The 21,159-nt window shown below is 44.9% G+C and overlaps 1 protein-coding gene across 1 annotated transcript; it reads left to right on the forward strand.

The window, feature by feature from the left end:
• The first annotated feature begins 1,218 nt into the window (after positions 1 to 1,218).
• Positions 1,219 to 20,879, forward strand: LOC128902014 (repulsive guidance molecule B-like). Its single transcript, XM_054184273.1, has 3 exons — positions 1,219 to 1,324; positions 4,063 to 4,571; positions 20,205 to 20,879. Exons 1-3 carry the CDS (start codon positions 1,219 to 1,221, stop codon positions 20,877 to 20,879), a joined length of 1,290 nt encoding a protein of 429 aa, XP_054040248.1.
• Positions 20,880 to 21,159: the final 280 nt, after the last annotated feature.

The raw sequence follows: 21,159 nt of genomic DNA on the forward strand, positions 1-21,159 counted from the left end.
CATCCCCTAGGAGAGCATGATACAACTTTGACTCAAGTGAGCCATGTAGTGCTGTACAGTCAAATATGATGTGAGTACCTGAGTATGGTGGGGTATGAGTTACCAGGGGTGTATTGCTGGGACTTCTGCCCTCCTTACACGGATGGAGTAACATGGGGAAGGAAACGACGTGTTTTGCCAGTCACTTAAACACTTTGCATCCTGCAGTGCAAGAGGAGGCTTGTGCTGAGTTCTGGAAACAAAGATGCCCTGCACGGGGGAGGACCTCAGGCATCACACCTACCTTCTGGAAAATAAACCACAGTTTGTTTAAAATCCATTAATGTTTCCTGCATGTGTTTGACTTTTACCCACTTTCATTTGATTCTGCTTTTTCGGGGGGAGTATCCTGCTGTTGTTTTGCTTTCAGCTGTAACTGGAGACGAATAGGTGGTAAAGATGCTCCGGTTGCTATTTAAAAAACACTGTTACGAGCTTGTGTTGGAAGGGGCCCCCGCAAGACGGAGTTTCATCCCCCCCTCCTTCCCGGGGGAAGATCCTACCCCTCGGTGTGCGGTGCTGCCCACCCCCCAAAACGGCGCGCCCAGTCCGGCCCCGCGCGGACTACGAGCGCCCTCTCGCAGCGACCGGAGAGGACAACCCCCCGCCGCGTGGCTGCCAGCACAGCCAATCACCGCTGCGGGCTCCCGCGCCAACGCAGGCGCCGCTGTGATTGGCTGTGCGCGGCTGATCACGTGGGTTCAGGGGCTGACGCGCAGGGCTGTCTTGTGACCGCAGAGCTGCTGCGTGAAGAGCGGGTCGGGTCTATCTAAGCGAAGTGAGGGGCTTTTTCCGTAAGATACAAGGCAAGACACTGGGGGCGACAGGAGGAAAGGCCCCGCTCGAGCGCGGCGGGGCCTAGCCTAGCCTAGCCTAGCCTAGCCTAGCCTAGCCTAGCCTAGCCTATGGGCACGGTGCGGGGCGTGTTGGATGGGTTGGCTAGCCAATGGGAGGTGGGAGCGGAACTGCTGCCCTCTCTCATTCATTCACTGGCTCCTTCCTTTTGTGATTATCTCTCTGTGCCGCGCCGACTCGCCCCTCTGGCCCGGCAGCTTTTACCCGTCCCTGGGCCTTTAGAGGAAGAAGAGGAAGCAGCGAGGAGGAGGCGTTGGCGTTCCGCTTGCCGCTTCATGCTGCGGCCCCGTCCCGCCTCCAACCAGGGGGTCTGTATGGACGGGCATGGGGAGAGCAGCGCCTTCCTGCGCCGCCGCAGCTGAGTGGCTATGCCGGCTGTCGTCCGCCGCTCTCGGTCTCATCGCCGCCCTGGGGCTGCTGCTGGGCACAGGTATGGGGGGCGGACCGGGGAGGGAGGAGCCGATGCGTGGAGCCGGATCCCGACAAGTGCTTGCACCCGCCTGCGCAGATGCACTTTAGACTTTAATATGGCGGGACCGAGGAGGGGCTGGGTACGCGCGTTGGCGGCTCGGGCCGATACGGAGTTTGTGAGTAGTGTCTACAGCGTTTGCACTGTCTTGATGGCTCTTCAGAGGCTGCGCAAGAAGCGCGCTGTACGAGGGAATACGTGTGTGAAAACACTGATATAGGGATGGAAATAGTGATTGCGGAACAGGGCAGCATGCAGCTGTACAGCAGCAAGCCAGAGGACTTGGAGAAAACATAGGCTTTCTTTCTGGGTTTTAGGTGGTGTTTCTTTTTTTGATAGAACTATTTGCCTGACTTAATGGAAACTGGGGAGAAGGTGGAAGATACACTGATAGTGCTCGCCTAAAGTATTTTTCACTCAGAAGTGATCTGATCAGTTTTACTTCTGTGAAAGTGTTTCTCTTTAGCTTGAGTGCTTTTAAACATTTATAACTTTAGTGAAATAAATTGTATGTTTAAATGCAGGTTTAGGTCATCTGGATTTAGTCAGATTTGCTGTTTCACCTCACCCTTCCCTCTATACCAAGAGCCTACTGAAAGCAGCAGAATGAATTTTCCTAAAGTTGCAAGGGGGCTTGGATGGGTAGATTTGTTTTGCTATTTGATAACTTGCTTTGCCCACCTAGACTAAATTATATGTGACTTGTGGTATTTTAATCATAATTTTTAAAAATTGATGCTTTGAAAGTCAGGCTCTGAACTGGCATAGTCTATGTCAATTTGCTTGGCATAGGTCTCTTCACTTTGTGATCGTGTACCTTAAAACACAGAACTTAATTATTTATTTATTTTTCTTAGCAAAGCCGCATATCACTTGCACAAAGAAGTACTGAGAAACTTATTGCTTACTCATATGCTTCATGGTCATGCTTGGCTGTAGGTTAAAGGTTGCTTCTACTCTCTGTTGGGATTTTGACAGGATATCTACTTTAGCTACCTATCATAGGCAAAACACCTGTTGCCCTTCTAAATTCACAGATTGGATGTTCTGGGTATGTCATAGGAGTCCTGACTCACAGGAGGGTTGGCTAGGGGATAAGCAGAGAAATTGATAATATCCTCTCATCACTGTGAACTGCGGAAAACAACTGCATTTAAAAATTAAAGGTCCAACATTATTATTCGGTCCTCTTTCACTCCCCGCTTTTCAGAAACTTAGGAATATTTTAATTGAACTGTTAAAATCAAACTGAACTCGGCTCTATTTTACTTTGAGGATGCACCAAAAAAAAAAGGTAGGAAATGGTGTAAAGAGAAGGATTTGAGAGGAGGGAAAGGCATGGCTGTAAAATATCTCTTCTCTCTGCATGTTTTCAGTTGATAGTTTTTGGTGCTTGGACAGCTATTACATGAAGTCTTGCAAGTATTCTTTTTTAAGTTCCATTTGCTGTTATGGCTGTCTTCTGCTCTTTGGATGGGAGAGAACCTGATTTATCATTTGACTGTCGTCCTAGTTTTAATGCCTGTGGAATGTGTGCAGGCTTGTTTGTTTTGTTTCTACCCCTCATGAGTTGCTTTGTGTAAAAGTTAAACTCTGAAGACTGGTGTTAACTGCCATGAGAATCTGGAAGGATTTTAGGCTGTGACAGTGAGAGCTGCAGAAGAAAGGGCTGTAAAAATTCGTTTGCTTGCTGGGATGGTAATTATGTTTTCTTTGCAGAAATCAGGTGACCAGATAAGGTGCAACTACTTGGTATGGGTAGGGGGGTTTTTGTCTTGTGGATTTTGTGGTTTGTTTGTTTGTTTTTTTTTATGTAACCTGAATTGTGTACCTGTTTACATACATCTGATAAGTACTTCAGGTTTTGGTGGGGAGAGGTGCTTTTTTTTGCCCTTTGTCTCATTATTTTATTATACTTTAAGAGGTGCTATTGCAGTGTTTGGATTATCTAGCTGGCAGCTTGAGCTTCAAACAGCTGCTTGTTTTCTCACTGTTCAATTCCAGAAAACAAGCAGTGAAGCTTTAGCTATGTCAGCGCTGGGGAAGTAAAGCAAATAGAGTTTATGGCCTGGCCTGGCCCTGTCTGGCCTGGCCCTGTCTGTCCATCTGCCCGCCCCTCCCTCCCCCCCCCTTTTTTTTCTGCATTCTTGAAGAAGAGAAACTGATCTCTGCTTCATTCAGTTTGTTTGTGTCTAAACCTGTATCAATTAATTCCTTAACCACATCCTTCTCAAGAACAGTATTCTGTTTAAAAGTTCGGTAACTTGTCATGTAAAGTACTGAAAGACTAAATGAAGACTTGCTTATCGACAAAGTGATTTAACTTAAGACGGTGATGCAATTCTATGCTTATTATTTGCCAACTATGAGTCCAGTGTTTCTTTTCCAGGAGTTAATGCTCTTAATCTATTACTTGCTATTGTCTAGATGAAATTCACATCATGCTTGGGTTATCTCACCCTTTGAGAGAGATGGGCTATATCGCTATCTTCCACCTGGCTGCTGTTGCTCCTCCACCCCACCCCACACACACACGCTCTTTCTCAACCCCTTTTTCTCTGTTGCAGAATGTTCTCCCCAATGGGTGAGTACTGTAAGTTCTTTAAGATGGTTTTCTGTAGCACTTGTGGGTGTGGAAAGGGAATATTGCCATCAAAGAGGTTTGCTTGATTTCTCTCTACCTTCTATTTTGTGCTTAGCTGACTGCCAGCTTCAAACGCCTTGTCGAATCCAGAAGTGCACCACAGACTTCGTGTCCTTAACTTCACATCTAAACTCTGCTCTTGATGGCTTTGATTTGGAGTTTTGCAAGGCCCTGCGGGCATACGCTGCTTGTACCTATCGCAATTCCAAAGTATGCCGTGGAAATCTAGTCTACCATTCTGCAGTGCTTGGAATCAGTGACCTCATGAGCCAGAGAAACTGTTCCAAGGATGGACCCACATCCTCTACCAACCCTGAAGTGACCCATGATCCCTGCAGTTACAGTGGCCACACAGGAGCCAGAGAACATCAGGGAGAGGAACAGACTTCTCCTACTTACCTATTTTGTGGCTTGTTTGGTGATCCTCATCTGAGAACTTTTAAGGATCGCTTCCAGACATGCAAAGTGGAAGGTGCTTGGCCTCTCATAGACAATAACTACTTATCAGTGCAAGTGACGAATGTGCCTGTGGTCCCAGGATCCAGTGCTACTGCTACAAATAAGGTATGGGTTGTTCTTAAACACTGTGTATGCATACAGAAGTAGAAGGCCAAGACAGAGTAGTAAACTACTTAACCCTTAACAGTTAAGGGTTGTAGTAAGTTGAGAATCTTGCATGTGGTAGTTCAAGGAAAATAAATCTGCTGGACTCATCTCTTGGAAAATTACTTCTTTCCTTAGAAACAAACAAAACTCAAAACAGCCAACAAACCCGTCCATAAATATTACCACATAAACATTTAAGAATAACTAAATTGATGCTTTAAAACAAGCATCAAACTGCAGCATCTGTGACTGTCCCCACACTAAGTGGAAATTCTAGAGCAGAAGGATGGAAAGAGTGTGGGTCTTTGCATTAATTCTTTTAATTGTATAACAGAAAACAAAAAAAAAAATATTGACAGTGCCACAACAGATTAGTTACCCAGGATATTAAGTCTGTAATTGGAAAGATGTGTCTTGTGGGAGATATGTTCATTCACAAAATGCTCTTGGCATTTTGTAGGTATTTTGTGTAGTTGTGATGCTGATAGTAAGGACGTGTTTCTTCATTGAATAAAGCTGTTATATATTCTATGGTCTAATTAAAACTTGCAATGCTAGTTTCTTTTGAGCTTGTTTGATCTGTTTATGCCTATTGGCATTGGATCCCAGGGCCTTTCAGATGGAGAATGAAGGTCTTGTTTAACATATTTGTCAGCGACATGGACAGTGGCATAGAGTGCACCCTCAGCAAGTCTGCTGACGACACCAAGCTGTGTGGGGTGGCTGACACACTGGAGGGAAGGGATGCCATCCAGAGGGACCTTGACAAGCTGGAGAGGTGGGCCCATGCCAACCTCATGAAGTTCAACAAGACCAAGTCAGGGTCCTCCATCTGGGTCGGGGCAATCCCAAGCACTGATATAGGCTGGGCAGTGACTGGCTTGAGAGCAGCCCTGAAGAAAAGGACTTGGGGGTACTGGTGTATGAGAGGCTCAACGTGAGCCGTCAGTGTGCACTAGCAGCCCAGAAAGCCAATCGTATCCTGGGCTGCATCAGGAGAAGCGTGGCCAGCAGGTCGAGGGAGGTGATTCTCCCCCTCTACTCCACTCTCATGAGACCCCACCTGGAGCACTGCGTCCAGTTCTGGAGCCCCTAATCAAGAAAGATATGGATGTGCTGGAGTGTGTCCAGAGAAGGGCCACGAGGATGATCAGAGGGCTGGAACACCTCTCCTATGAGGACAGGCTGAGGGAGCTGGGGTTGTTCAACCTGGAGAAAAGAAGGCTCTGAGGAGACCTTATAGTGGCCTACCAGTATCTTAAGGGGGCCTACAAGAAAGCTGGTGAGGGACTTTTTAGGATGTTGGGTAATGGCAGGACTAGAGCAAATGGATTAAAACTAGAGATGGGTCGATTCAGACTGGACGTTAGGAAGAAGTTCTTCACCATGAGGGTGGTGAGACACTGGAACAGGTTGCCCAGAGAGGTGGTGGAAGCCCCATCCCTGGAAGTTTTTAAGGCCAGGCTGGATGGGGCTCTGAGCAACCTGATCTAGTGGGAGGTGTCCCTGCCCATGGCAGGGGGGTTGGAACTAGATGATCTTTAAGGTCCCTTCCAACCCTTGAAAATTCTATGATTCTATGATTACTAAGTAGCTGGGAGACTTGAATTCAATGTCTCCTTTTCTTTTCCTTTCTTACAGACTTCCAGTATGAGTTTTGAGTTGGTCTCTGGCATCTCTGTATCTGATTTCTCCAACTACAGAAGTAGAGCTCCCCAGCCTTTTGGGGATCTTCTGAGGCTTAATGGCTATTACAAGGGTCTGTAGAGGAAGCAGGTAGGAAAGGGTATTGTAGAATGCCTTAAATAGAAGGGATGGTGGTATTTGTTGTTTGTTTTCCTCTAAATAAAGCGTGCAGACAAAGTCTTTGTCTTTCATTGCTATCACAGGCGTTCTGGATATCACTAGCATAGTTGTCCCTGAATAGCAAATAAGGCAGAGGTGTTTGTACTTCCCTATGGAAAACTTCATTTCCAGTAATTAAAAACAGACAGGGAACTCATCTGGGTGTTTTGTAGTGGGTTGGTTAAGAGTGAAAGGGAGGGCAGAGAAGAGAAAAACAAACAATTGGTGGTGGAAAACCCAGAGTTTTTACTGTAGTGGGTTTACTGGTCATAAAGTTTCGAACCTGGGAATAGGTTGTATTAGCAGTGTAGTGAAACGTTGGGTAAGTGCTCTTTTTCCCCAGAGTCAAAACACTTAGATGTCTCTTTTGCAGTCTGACTTCTATTTTTTTTTTTTGTAGGAGGAGATCACTGGACTGAACAGCCTGTATTTACTCTCCTTTAAATAATATAACACTTGTTTTCCAGTTATTGTTCAGCTGCTTAAAAGCTGTAGCAGAAGATACTTTCTGCTGGAAGCTATATTTTTTCTCTTCTAATAGAATTCCTGTGTACTGGGCAGAAGATGCAAATAAGCTCTTTGGTCTTGTGTTTAGTTTTGGAGCTCAGACTTGTCTAAAATTAAGGTCTGTGTTTCTCTGATGTGATCTTAGCTCTCTGCTTGTGCCTTCATTGTTTTCACAGTTCTTTCCTCCTCCATAAAGAAAGCTCATTTAATTCTGTCATGAACACATTTAGTATGTGTGAAGCTATGCTAGATTACACTGATGTGCCATGTTGTTCCAGACAGTCTTGTAAGAAAAACAGGACACACAGCAAAACTACCAATATCTTACTGGGTGCAGGCAATGTACTGATTTTAAAGATTTGCCAACTTCATTGGTGTAAAAATAAACAATCCTGTTTCCTGGTGTTCAGGACAGCCTGACCTTACTAGAGGTTGTTTTGTAGGACAAGCTATGACAGTTTATCAGGCACTAAACAGTTTTCCTGTCTCTGGGGCTGCTGGAGAACTATTGCAGAAGCTTGTGTCTTGAATAACTTAATTTGTGGGGTGGAAAGGAGGCAAGATCATGCACGCATACTCAGCTGTATCTATCTGACTGTCTTTAAAGCCTCTGGGGGGGGTTCTTGGGGACAGAAGGAAGGAGAATAAAGTTATAAATAAAGGTGGCAGTGTTTTTTATCAGATGTGGAGATGTGAGTTTAATGTTGTGTGCTTTACCTGCCTGTTACCATATATGCTTTGCAAACTCGCTACAGGGGAGAAGAGCCCTTTTCCTTGGACTGTCCACTTAGGAACAAAAAGGAGGTAGAATATTTTAAACTACTGTTCCAATTGATTAAAGGACACAACTATTATGAAGTTCTGAGTAGTTTTGAAATTAATCAATAATAGATGCTAGCTGTTTCTAGAGTTACTTATAAACAGTGACCTTCTTGCTTAATCACATCTGAGAAGTACTTTCCTGAATGACCTTGAGTTTCTCTTTGGAAATCTAATGCTGAACTCTATCCTTCTCCCCCCCCCCCCCCTCCCGGTTTCCTCTTCATTTCTCTGTGCATGGAATTTGCGTACCTTTCCTTCACGTTTTCTTCTCTGACATGAGATGGTAACTTGTCATGATGTAGTCCAAACAGTAATGGAGCCTGACAATGCATTATAACGAACAAAAAACCCCCAACTTTGAGGCAGTAGGAAAGATGTGTAACAATGTGCCCATACAGCAACTCGCCCAATCACCAATAGCAAGCACAGGATCATAAGTGATGCCATAGCTCCAGTGGACTGCCAGGGACATTTGGTGTCCAGGTCATCTGGCCGCAACAACCAATTGTGCAAATGTCTTTTGAATGTGTGTAAGAGTCATGCTGCTCCTTGGCTCCACCCATGGCAGCGTGATTTGAGAGAATCATACCTTACATGGATAATGTGGGTGGCATCCTGCATAAGCCACTGATGTTGGTCATGGAGCAGGGTGTCACATGGTGAAATGTTGCGTGGCACTTCTGTAGGTGACCAGCAGGCTGATGAGGGATTACCGTATGTAGTTTTGTAACACCCCCAGAACTTGGCACCAGCAGCATAATTGAAGCAGTCACCTCTAAATCCATGTCCTGGTTTGGGGTGAAGCAGAGCCAACTTTCTGTTCAGTGAGAGAGGCTCTTGCTTACACTTTTTGCTGTGGCAACCAGGGTCAGCTGACTTGGTTGTTTACCTCATGGAGGGGTTGCACCTGTGGGGAGGAGTGGACAGGTCAGGTGGCCCAAACTGACCAATAAGGTATTCCATCCCATCTGCCTGCTCAGTATAAAAGCTGAGGGATCAAAGGAGTCAGGTTGGCTCTTCTTCAATGGCTTGCCTTCTTCAATGTCTCTTTTTCTTCAGTGACTGATGTCTGAGGATGACCCTGTCAGTTTGTCTGCCTTTGATCCCACTCTGTGCATTCGTGAAGCTAGATCTGGAATTCAGGCTTTTGACACTGTCTCCCATAACATCCTCATTAGGAAGCTGAGGAAGTATGGGCTAGACGAGGTGACAGTGAGGTGGATCGAGAGCTGGCTGAGTGACAGAACCCAGAGGGTTGTGATCAGTGGCACAGAGTCCAGTTGGAGGCCTGTAACCAGTGGTGTCCCTCAGGGGTCAATACTTGGTCCAATTTTGTTCAATATATTCATTAATGACCTAGATGAGGGGACAGAGTGTATCCTCAGCAAGTTTGCTGATGATACCAAGCTGGGAGGGGTGGCCGACACTCCAGAGGGCCGTGCTGCCATCCAGCGTGACCTGGACAGGCTGGAGAGCTGGGCAGAGAAGAACCTAATGAGGTTCAACAAAAGCAAGTGTAAGGTCCTGCACCTGGGAAGGAAGAATGCCAAACACCAGTATAGGTTAGGGGCGGACATGCTGGGAAGCAGCTCTGAGGAGAAGGACCTGGGGGTCCTGGTAGACAGCAAATTATCCATGAGCCAGCAGTGTGCCCTTGTCGCCAAGAAGGCCAATGGCATCCTGGGCTGCATAGGGAAGACTGTGGCCAGTAGGTCGAGGGAGGTCATTCTCCCCCTCTACTCTGCACTGGTGAGGCCACAACTGGAGTACTGTGTCCAGTTCTGGGCTCCCCAGTTCAAGAGGGACAGCGAACTACTGGAGCGAGTCCAGTGTAGGGCAACCAAGATGATTATGGGACTGGAGCACCTCCCTTATGAGGAAAGGCTGAAAGAGCTGGGACTCTTTAGCCTGGAGAAGAGAAGGTTGAGGGGGGACCTGATTAATGTTTACAAGTATCTAAAGGGTGGGTTGAAGGAGGACGGAGCCAGGCTCTTTTCAATGGTTCCCAGCGACAGGACAAGGGGCAATGGGCACAAGCTAGAACATAGGAAGTTCCGTTCAAATACATGGAAAAACTTCTTTACAGTGAGGGTGACAGAGCACTGGAACAGGCTGCCCAGGGAGGTTGTGGAGTCTCTGTCTCTGGAGATTTTCAAGACCTGCCTGGATGCAGCCCTGAGGGATGTGCTCTAGGCAATCCTGCTCTAGCAGGGGAGTTGGACTAGATGATCTCTAGAGGTCCCTTCCAACTCTGAAGATTCCGTGATTCCGTGATTCCTCATTGAGTCCAGTCTGGAACTTTCCCAGTGCCTGCCAGTGACATCTCCCTGGGAGCTCGATATGGTTTTGTGTATATTTGTATATATTGTATCTATTTTATTATTTCCTTTTTATTTTATTGTTAATATTTCACTAAAGTAGTTCAGTTTTTCTAAACTCATAAATCTCTTTATCTCTCCCTCTCCTTGGAGCGAGAGGTGGGGGAGAGCATCTGTCATCTTGTCATTGGCCAACCTGACCCAAACCACCACAATCCACTTACGTTAGACTTTGAACTTTCCTGTATTTATGAGCTCCAAAAGCTTTTGGACAGGGTTGTGAGACCCTTTTAGATATTTCATGTACGCTGATGGGGGAATTCAAATTGTAACTGCTCAGCACTGGTAATTTGTGACCAAGAAATGATCTGGAAGGCCCAACTGCAGAAGGGGTTAAATGGGTTGGAAGCAGGAGACAGAAGGACTCCCTGTAAGGGAGTGAAGTTTCCTTTGCTGATAAGATAAGAAATCCCTGCAACTTTGTCTTGTAGCAGTCCTGCAATGTGAGCTCTCTGGAGCCACCTTTAGGTAGCAGAACTGGTGCTTGGGGGGATGGGGCTGAGGTGCCCCATGCTGATGCTCACAGGATTGGTGCTGGGTGCAAGCATATATAATGAATCTGCACATCTTTGCGGACTCCTTGTACAATCACTTATGGTGGTAGGACTCTGCCCAATGCATTCTTCAGTAAGTTTTTATATTTAAGCACAAACGTGTGTTTAATTCACCCCAAGGGGTATGATAAAAATTCCCCATCAATGCTACGCAGCTGACTACCTGTGAACTGCCTCCCACAGATCATTTCAGTCATTCACAGGTCTCCCAGGGATATTTGAAGACCACTGGTCTAACATCATGAAACCTCTTGCTGAACCATCTTCCTGCCTATTCTCCAGTGTTAAATGAAATCATTAATAAGTCACTGGGGCTGTGTTTCCCCTTAAGCATAATCATTCCTTATCTTTTCCTGTAGACTGGAATAGTACATAATGAAGGCATTTGAGTGCTTTCTCTTGATGTTGGGCACTAGGAGTATGTAGTTTAAACTGCAGACCTATTCTGAAGATAAAGCGTAAGAAGCGCTACTAGCTGCTTCTGATGCATCAGATTGCCATCTCTGCAGTCTGCCTGTCCCACTGTGCCTTGCTCAGACATACAGACACGTTATTACATAGGCTCACTGTGGGATCTCATCTGCTTCTGTGCTGCTCTGTTAACAAAAGAAATGCTCAATAGCAAAATCTTATGTCATAAGAAATGTGATTGTCATGGTTTAACCCCAGCGGGCAACTAGGACCATGCAGCTGTTCACCAGTCCCCCACACACCCCAGTAGGGTAGGGAGAAAAAGGAGGGAAAAAAAACCCAACAAAACAAAACACCAAACAACTCATGGGTTGAGATAAAGACAATTTAATAGAACAGTAATGGAAGAGAAAAATAATAATAATGGTAAAAGTGATACAATACAAATTGCTCTCACCACCTGATGCATTGATTGCCCAACCCATCCCGAGCAGTGATTACGGATGCCTGCCCCCCGGCCAACTCCCATTTATATACTGAGCATGATGTCTATGGTATGGAATATTCCGTTGGCCAGCTTGTCCTGTCTATGCTCCCTCTCAGCTTCTATGGGAAGCTGAAAAAGTCCTTGACTTAATATAAGCATTACTTAGCAACAACTAAAACAATATGTGTTATCAACATTATTCCCATACTAAATCCAAAACACAGCAGCTACTAGGAAGAAAATTAACTCTATCCCAGCTGAAACCAGGCACAAATACAGGTTGGGCAGAGAATGGCTTGAGAGCAGCCCTGAGGAGAGAGAAGGACTTGGGTGTGCTGGTGGATGAGAAGCTCAACATGAGCAGGCAATGCGCACTTGCAGCCCAGAAAGCCAACTGCATCCTGGTCTGCATCAAAAGAAGTATGGCCAGCAGGTCGAGGGAGGTGATTCTGCCCCTCTACTCTGCTCTCGTGAGACCCCACCTGGAGTACTGTGTCCAGCTCTGGAGTCCTCAGCACAGGAAGAACATGGACCTGTTGGAGCGGGTCCAGCGGAGGGCCACAAAGATGACCAGAGGGCTGGAGCACCTATGCTATGAGGACAGGCTGAGAGAGTTGGGGCTGTTCAGCCTGGAGAAGAGAAGGCTCCGAGGAGACCTTATAGTGGCCTTCCAGTACCTAAAGGGGGCCTACAGGAAGGATGGGGAGGGACTCTTTATCAGGGAGTGTAATGATAGGACACGGGGTAACGGCCTCAAGTTGAGAGAGGGGAGATTTAGATTGGATATCAGGAAGAAATTCTTTACTGTGAGGGTGGTGAGGCACTGGAACAGGTTGCCCAGGGAGGTTGTGGATGCCCCATCCCTGGAAGTGTTCAAGGCCAGGCTGGATGAGGCTTTGAGCAGCCTGGTCTTTTGGGAGGTGTCCCATCCCATGGCAGGGGGGTTGGAACTAGATGATCTTTAAGGTCCCTTCCAACCCAAATCATTCTGTGATTCTGTGAATTGTAAAGACTCTGTTTCAGTGTGCATGTTCCACTGGTTGAGTGTACAGTTGTTAAATGTTTGAATAACTTCCTTGTTATAATCAATGTTCCTTGCCTCTCTAACTAGCTTTTCTTGTTACATACTTGAATGCTGACTGTAACCTTTCCAAGGTAGGTGTTGTGGCCCATATGTGCTGGGATTTGTAGTTGAGGAGGAAGGGGTGGGTCTGAATTTTAGTACCACTTTGAGTCTACAGTGGTATTGAGGTAGGTTCTGCCTGAATGCATGCCCCTTGCCTGAAAGTACAACCTAGTCAAGAGAAATGTATGGGGAGGGAGATGGACCTGGAGCTATTCCACTGAAATTGTGAGTGAAACTGTGCAAGATCAAAATCTTTCCAAAAACCTCCTTTCTTTTAACGTGTCTTTTTTCTTAAGTAAAAGGAAAACAAAGCAAAACAACACACACCCCCGCCCTCAAAAAAAACCCAACAAAACACAAAAAAACCAACCCAAAACCCCACAACAGAACTCCAATTTTTCTGCATTCACTGTCCAATAAGTAGTATCACCTTCTTGCATGTGGTACTGTCACCTTTGTGTTTTCTAACATCTGTATGAAGTCTGGCCTAATTCTAGGCAGGTTTTGCCTGAACTCTCTCCTCAGGAATTTTGCCTGCAGTAGGTCTAAAAGACAGGCATCTGAAGTTGCCTTTCTAGATATGGGAGTTGAATTTGCATCTTATTGTTATGGCTGGGCTAGACTGGGCAAGGAAAGAAATATTTAAAAATTAATAAGCAGAGCCAGAGTAGCTTGGTCAGAAGAAAAATAAATGTTTAACAAAGGCATTGATATTTTAGATAGCATCAATAATAGATGGAGTAGTACAGTACAAATGTGCCAAACTTATATTGCTTACTTGCTCAAACTAATCCATGAGGAAAGTTGCTATTTCAGATTTTCTAAGTCACCAAGGACATGCAATATATGTGTGAATTTGTGTGCTGAAAATAGGATTTGTTTCTGTAGCTCTGAACTGTTTTTTCTTTCTTCTGCCCTTTCCCCTGCTTGCTCCCTCTTTCCCTAGTGGAGTTCTATGAAGGGGGGGAAATGGAAACAGCAGTAGGGGCCAATTGAATATTGGGATGTGATCTTGATCACAAGACCCTATAAGAAAACAACTGTATGCACAACCTTGTACTAATTCAAAGCAAATGAAGACTTTAATAGTCTGCGTGCATTTTAAAGTCATGATGAGTGATATAGTAGAATGCAATCTACAAAATAATAAAATACTTGATGGCAAAATGAATGAATGCAGACTACAGAAACAACTGCTACAGTGAAGTGCTTTTTTTCAAAACTAGTAACTGAAGGAATATTAACTTGTTAGAGTTGCAGGTGCTTTCTTTTACAGTAGCTATTCACCAAGGTTTTTCAAAAAATAAGATGATGAAATGTTTGTCTCTTTTCTTGCTTTTAGAACTAATCCAGTTTACTAACTCCTGTTCTTGGAGTCATTTACCTAAGCAAGTCTGGGTTCCTACAGGAATGAGAATTCATTTGTTTGTGGTGATGCTCTGGTTGGTGTTACAGCTGCAAAATAGAAAATGTTTAATTTCTTTCATTGAAAAATGCACTCTTCTCATGCTTAAGAACAGCACATTAAGTCTGTTGATTCTTGTGTCATTTTTTTTCAGCTATTAATACTTTATAGCAGTAAAGCTAACAAAACCTAATAAACAATATAATTATGAATAAACTGATGAAAATGTCTGTCTTAAAGAACACTGTCACTTCACTGCAAGCATGTGAAATTCAAGGATGTGAAGTGTACTGGGTTTTGTTGGGATGGAGTTAACTTTCTTCATAGCAGCCATGCTGTTTCAATTTGTGACCAAGACTGTTGATAACACACCAGTGTTTTGATTATTGCTGAACAACACAACAGTACTTAGCTCAAAGCTTTCTCTGTTTCTTGCTCTGTGTGCGCCTGCCTCACCCCACCCCCCGCAAGCAAGCAGACTGGAGGTAGGCAAGAACTTGGGAGGGGACACAACCTGGATGGCTGACCCAAACTGACCAAAGGGATGTTCCATGTTATATGACATAATACTCAGAAAAAAAAAAAAAAAAGGAGGTAGTTTTTCCAAAGTAGCTGTTGCTCAGAGATGGGCTGAGCATCAGTCTGCTTGTGGGAGGTGATGAGTGATTGCCTTTGCATCACTTGGTTTTGTTGTGGTGTGTTTTGTTGTTTGGTTTTTTTTTCTGTGGGTGTGTTTTTCCCTTATTAAATTGTCTTTATCTCAACTCGTGCATTTTTCTTGCTTTTGCTCTTCCCATTCTCTTCCCCCATCCTCCTGGGGTGGAGGGAAAGTGAATGAGCAACGGGTGGGTGCTTAGTTGCTGGCCAGGGTCAATCTAACACACGAAGCTGTGGAACCTATGGTAAAATAGCAACATAGTTGCACCTACTAACTGCAGACCTACAGCACTGTAATTCCATTATGGTGCTCACAGAATAGTGTGATAATGCAGTGTTACAAGTGTTGTGTTTAAGACACACCAGCCACGGACCTTCTAGAGATGTATTATCACAGAATGGTTGAGGTTTTGAGGTTGGACGGGACCTCTGGAGGTCATCTGCTTCACCCCCCCATGCTCAAGCAAGGTCACCTAGAGACAGTTGCCCGAGACCATGTCCGGATGGCTTTTGGATACCTCCAAGGAGGGAAACTCCACCACCTTTCTAAACAACCTGTTCCAGTGCTCGGTCACCCTCATGGTCCAAAAAAAAAAAAAACAAACAACAATGTTTCCTGATATTCAGATGGAACCTCCCATGCTTCAGTTTGTGCCCATTGCCTCTTGTCCTGTCACTTCTGCCAAGCTGCTTTCCACCTGGGCAGCCCCCCAGCATATATTGGTACCTGGGGTTATTCTTCCCCAGGTACAGGACTTTGTATTTCCCCTTGTTGAACTTCATGAGGTTCCTGTCAGCCCATTTCTCCAGCCTGTTGAGGTCCCTCTGGATGGCGGCAGCACCACCCTCTGGTGTATCAGCCACTCCTCCCAATTTGGTGTCATCAGCAAACTCGCTGAGGGTATACTCTGCCCTATCATCTAGATCATTAATGAAGATGTTGAACAGAATTGGACCCATTATCAACCCGTGGGATACACTGCTAGTTACTGGCCTCCAACTAGGCTTTACATTGCTGATTACTACCCTCTGGGCCCAGCTATTCAGCCGGTTTTCAACCCACCTCACTGTCTGCTTGTCTAGCCCATACATCAACAACTTGTCCGTGAGGATCTTATGGGAGAATGTCAAAGGCCTTTCTGAAGTCCGGGTAGACTATATCCACTGCTCTCCCCTCATCTACCAGGCCAGTCATTTCATTGTAGAAGTTTATCAAGTTGGTCAAGCATGACTGATTATTTCCCATCCTTTATGTGCCTGGAAATGGTTCCCAGGATTAGCTGCTCCGTCACCTTCTCAGGGATCAAGTTGAGGCTGACTGGCCTGTAGTTCCCTGGGTCCTCCTCCTTGCCCTTTTTGAAGATAGGAGTGACATTTGCTTCCATACAGTCCTTGGGCACTTCTCCCAGTTGCCATGATCTTTCAAAGGTTATTGAGAATGGCCTTGCACTGACATCTGCCAGTCCCCTCAGCACTTGTGGGTGCATCCTGTCTGGGCCCATGGACTTGTGTATGTCCAGTTTGCTTACGTGTTCCCTGACCTGAACCTCTTCCACCAAGGGTATGTCTTCCTTGCTCCAGACTTTCCTCCTGGGACCTGGGATTCCTGAAGGCTGGTCTTGCTAGTAAAAACTGAGGCTAAGAAGGCATTCAGTTCCTCAGCCTTTTTTGTGTCCTGTGTCACCAGGTCCCCCATCTTATTGAGCAATGGGCCCACATTTTCCCTAGTCTTCCTTTTGTATCCTATGTACCTGTAGAAACCCTTCTTTTTGTCTTTGACAACCCTGCACAGATTTAATTCCATGTGGGCTTTAGCTTTCCTAACCTCATCCCTGCATGCTTAGACAGTGTCTCTGTATTCTTCCCAGGTTACCCCTCCTTGCTTCCTCCCTCTTGTATGCTTCCTTTTTGTGTTTGAGTTTTGCCAGGCTCTCCTTGTTCATCCATGCAGACCTCCTGGCATTTTTGCCTGACATCCTGCTTGTTGGGATGGAACTCTTGAGCTTGGAGGAAGTGATCCTCGAATATTAAACAGTTTTCTCAGACCCTCCTTCCCTCCAGAGCCCTGTCCCAAGGGACTCTTCCAAGCAGATCCCTGAAGAGGCCAGAGTTGGCTCTCCTCAAGTCCAGGGTTGTGAGCTTGCTGTTTACTCTCTTCCCTCCTTCCCCTCAGGATCCTGAACTCCACCGTCTCATGGTCACTGCAGCCAAGGCTGCCTTTGACCTTCACATCCCCAACAAGCCCCTCCTTGTTGGTCAGTAGGAGGTCCAGCAGAGCACCTCTCCTCATTGGCTCCTCTATCACTTGGGTGAGGAAGTTGTCATTGATGCTTTCCAGAACCTCCTAGATTGCTTATGCCCTGCTGTGTTGTCCCTCCTACAGATATCGGGGTGGTTGAATTCCCCCATGAGGACCAGGGACTGTGAACATGAGGCTGTTCTTACCTGTCTGTAGAGGGGCTCATCCACTTGTTCTTCCTGGTTGGGTGGCCTATAGCAGACACACCCTAGAATGTCACCTTTGTCTGTCCTCTCTTTTATCCTAACCCATAAGCTCTCAGTTGGCTCCTCATCCATTCCCAGGCAGGGCTCCATGCATTCCAGCTGCTCTCTCAGATGAAGGGCAACTCCCTCTTTTCGTCTTCCCTTCCTGTCCTTCCTAAAGAGCCCATATCCCCGCATTGCAACATTCCAGTTACGGGAGCCATCACACCACGTCTCTATGATCCCAACAAGATCATAGCCCTGCAACTGCACATGGATTTCTTAACTCATCATGTTTATTCCCTGTGCTACAGGCACTTCAGAGAGGTATCTCAGCATGTTGAGTTCCTGGAGAGGGTTTGGGGATTTCTTCATAAGGGTGCCTTGTAGGCACTTCCTTTCTTACATGCAGGTGCTGGAGGTAACACTTTTTTGTTGAGTTTGTGATCCCTTCCCGTTACACCACCCCATGCCCTTTGCTCAGTGATCCTGTTCATCGCTCCCGCACAGGACTGATGATTACTCTCTCCCTCCCCAGTCTTCTAGAAACTTCACTTGGGCAGCTTCAGAAAGTTACATGTTCAGTAACACCATCTTTGAAAGGAGGTAAGATGGGTTTAAGTAATCTTTATGCTTGGCAGACTCAGTGAGGATGATGTTATTGGCATCTGTAGGAATGGAAAGATTTGGTCCAAAATTAAATTTTTAAGCACATCTTGTCGTGGTTTGGGCTGGGCTGGCCACTAAAATGAACAACAGATGCTCTCTAACTTCTCTCCCAAGTGAGAGAAGAATGAGAGAAAGAGAGACTTATAAATTTAAAAGAAACTAAACTACTTTAATGAAATATTATTAATAAAATAATAAAAAGAAAATATAATAATATTAATAAGAAAATAATTAAATATATACAATATATACGAAACTGTATCGAGCTCCCAGGATGATGATCACGGCACCGGCAGGCACTGGGGAATTCCCAGACTGGACTCAGTGATGGACGGGAGCTGAACTCAGGATCTGGATTCCACAGCACCAGTGGGAACACGTGGAATTAAAATAGCAAGTGCTTTCTGTATGTGTATGTGTCGTGGTTTGGGCTGGGCTGGCCGCTAAAATGAACAGATGCTCTCTTTTACTTCTCTCCCCTTCAGAGAAGGTAGAGCATCTCCCTTCAGGGAGAGAAGGATGAGAGAGAAAGAAACTTATGAGTTTAAAAGAAACTAAACGAATGAAATATTAATAATAAAATAAAAAGAAAATAATGAAAATATACAATATATACAAAACCATATTGAGGTCCCAGGATGATGATCTGGCAGGCACTGGGGAAGTCCCAGACTGGACACAGCAACGGATGGAAACTGGATTCCGGATCTGGATTCAGGAATGCACAGATTGGGATCAAAGGCAGATGAACAGACAGAGTCCTCCTTGGACGCCGGCCATTGAAGAAAGAGTGCTGACCCTTTGATCCCTCAGCTTTTATACTGAGCATGGGGCAGATGGGATGGAATACCCCTGTTTGTCAGTTTTGGGTCACCTGTCCTGTCCCCTCCTCCCCGCAGGTGCAACCCCTCTACACTCTTCCGTTTCCAACCCTCCAATGGGGCAAATAACAAAGTCAGCTGACCTTGGTTGTTACAGCATCTCTGCATACCATTCCTTGGCATAAATTATAAACTATCAGGTCTTATCACTCTGGAAGCGGATACTGTCGGAAAAATATGCTGTTAATTTCAGAGAGTTCAGTTAGTTAGAAGAGGCTTAGCTGCAAAGTAAAATTTGGTCTGTTTTACCTCAAACCAGGATGTTATGTCAGAGAGAGACAGAAAGACTAACAGAATGAACTAACTGGGACAAACCAAACATTAAAAAATAACGTAGTGTTTAGCATATGCCTGCATATTTGGAGGAGTTGTTGGGATGGGAGAAGGAAGAGGTGCTAGAAGGAAAGACTTGTCTTTTACAACTGGTATGAAGAGGTGGGGCTGATAAGGTCAAGGTTTTACTCAGATTATTTGCAATCCAGCTGTTAAAGCTCTAGCTCTTATTTCAAAGCAGAGGAGCAGGAAACAAAAGCTGTTATGCAGAAGTGTGCTAGTTAATTGAAATTAAAACAAGTGGAGTTGCTAGTAAGTAGATTTTAAGGAAAATTGTCATGTTAGTTTGAAAATATCTTCTAATGTGCTTTGGAGTACCCTGACTCTTATATCAGAGTGCTTAAATAATAGACTAAGTAGTCTTGATTTAGTCAGTCAAGGATGAAAGGGATGATTAGAAGCCCTATTTCCAGTGCAAAATATCCTTTGACCTTTTCCCTTTTCAGAAGGGTTTCCTCCCTTCTGAAACTGGAAAGGAAGAAGCATCTCTCTTTCTAATGTTTATATGCAACTCTTCATTATATTTTTTATTTTGGAAAAAGTCACTGGACACCTCAAACTCAGTCTGCCAAATAGCCTAACTATTTCCAGAGTATCAGAGGACCTACTGTTTCTGTCATGGCTTATTCAATAATTATAAAGATTTAAAAGGCCAGTTGTAATCTTAAAAGAACAAGTAATTGGTTTATGCTTCTGGTTTCTATGCTGGAAGTCACCCTTCAAAGGACATGTTTTGGGTTATTTTTCAGTCTAGTTTTGTTTCTCCATGGGCACATTCTCTAGTAGCGGTGGATTGGAAGTGTCAAATCTCCCAATTCCTAGGACAAATGGATTAGGAGCTGTAACCAGTAATTTGACTAGTTGTTCTGGTAATGCATCTCTCATGTCTCTGGTTGTCGTACTGATGGTTGTGACTAAACATATCAGTGCTTTTACAGTACTCTAACACAGCTAATCCTGGTAACTCTTCCAGTAAGAGATTTTTTTTTTTCCATGATCACTAACTTCTTTTTTTCTCTTCCCCACCCCCAGATAACTATTATCTTTAAATCATACCAAGACTGTACAGATCAGAAAGTATATCAAGCAGTGACTGATGACTTACCTGCAGCTTTTGTGGATGGCACAACAAGTGGCACTGGTGGGAGCATCAAGAGCTTGCAAATTGTAGAAAAAGTTGGTGGCAAATATGTTGAAATGCATGCCAGGTACATCGGAACCACAGTGTTTATACGCCAACTTGGACACTACTTAATGCTGGCCATTCGCATGCCTCAGGAGTTTGCTATGGCCTACGAGGAGAGTCAGGATCTGCAGCTCTGTGTGAATGGTTGCCCTTCAAGTGAACGTATTTATGATAACGGCCACTTGCCATTGTCTGTGATGGGGCAGTTACTCCCCCAGGCAAGCGCTACTCATCCCTGGTCAGTGTACACACTGGAAACTGCCACCACCAAATGCCATGAGAAGATACTGGTGAAGGACATCTATTTTTACTCATGTGTGTTTGACCTACTCACAACTGGTGATGTTAACTTCACAGCTGCTGCTCACAGTGCCTTGAAGGATGTGGAGGCATTGCACCCCAGAAAAGAGCACTGGCATATCTTTCCCAGCAATGAAAGTGGTGGTGATGGTGTGAGCATGGGTAGCAAATTCTTTGTCAGTCCTGGACTTGTGTGCTTGATCCTTGCTGTGTTTTTGTAGGGGGGGGTTGTCTATAACAAAGTTTTAAAATATATATTGTCATAATATATTGAATATATGTGTATACCATGTATATGAAGGGATGCTTTGTCTTGGGATACCCACCATATTGTATATATTGTGTTACTGTTTTCATGTATGTTGAATGTAGTATTCTTTGTATCTATTTGTTTTGCAGTTGGTGAAATGATTTTCAATGTCCCTGAATAGAAAGAACTTTATTCTTATATATTTCAATATTTATGCATTTATCTGAGTAATTATGCATTATACACATGTA

Source organism: Rissa tridactyla, chromosome W, assembly GCF_028500815.1.
Source record: "Rissa tridactyla isolate bRisTri1 chromosome W, bRisTri1.patW.cur.20221130, whole genome shotgun sequence".
NCBI classification, from domain to species: domain Eukaryota; kingdom Metazoa; phylum Chordata; class Aves; order Charadriiformes; family Laridae; genus Rissa; species Rissa tridactyla.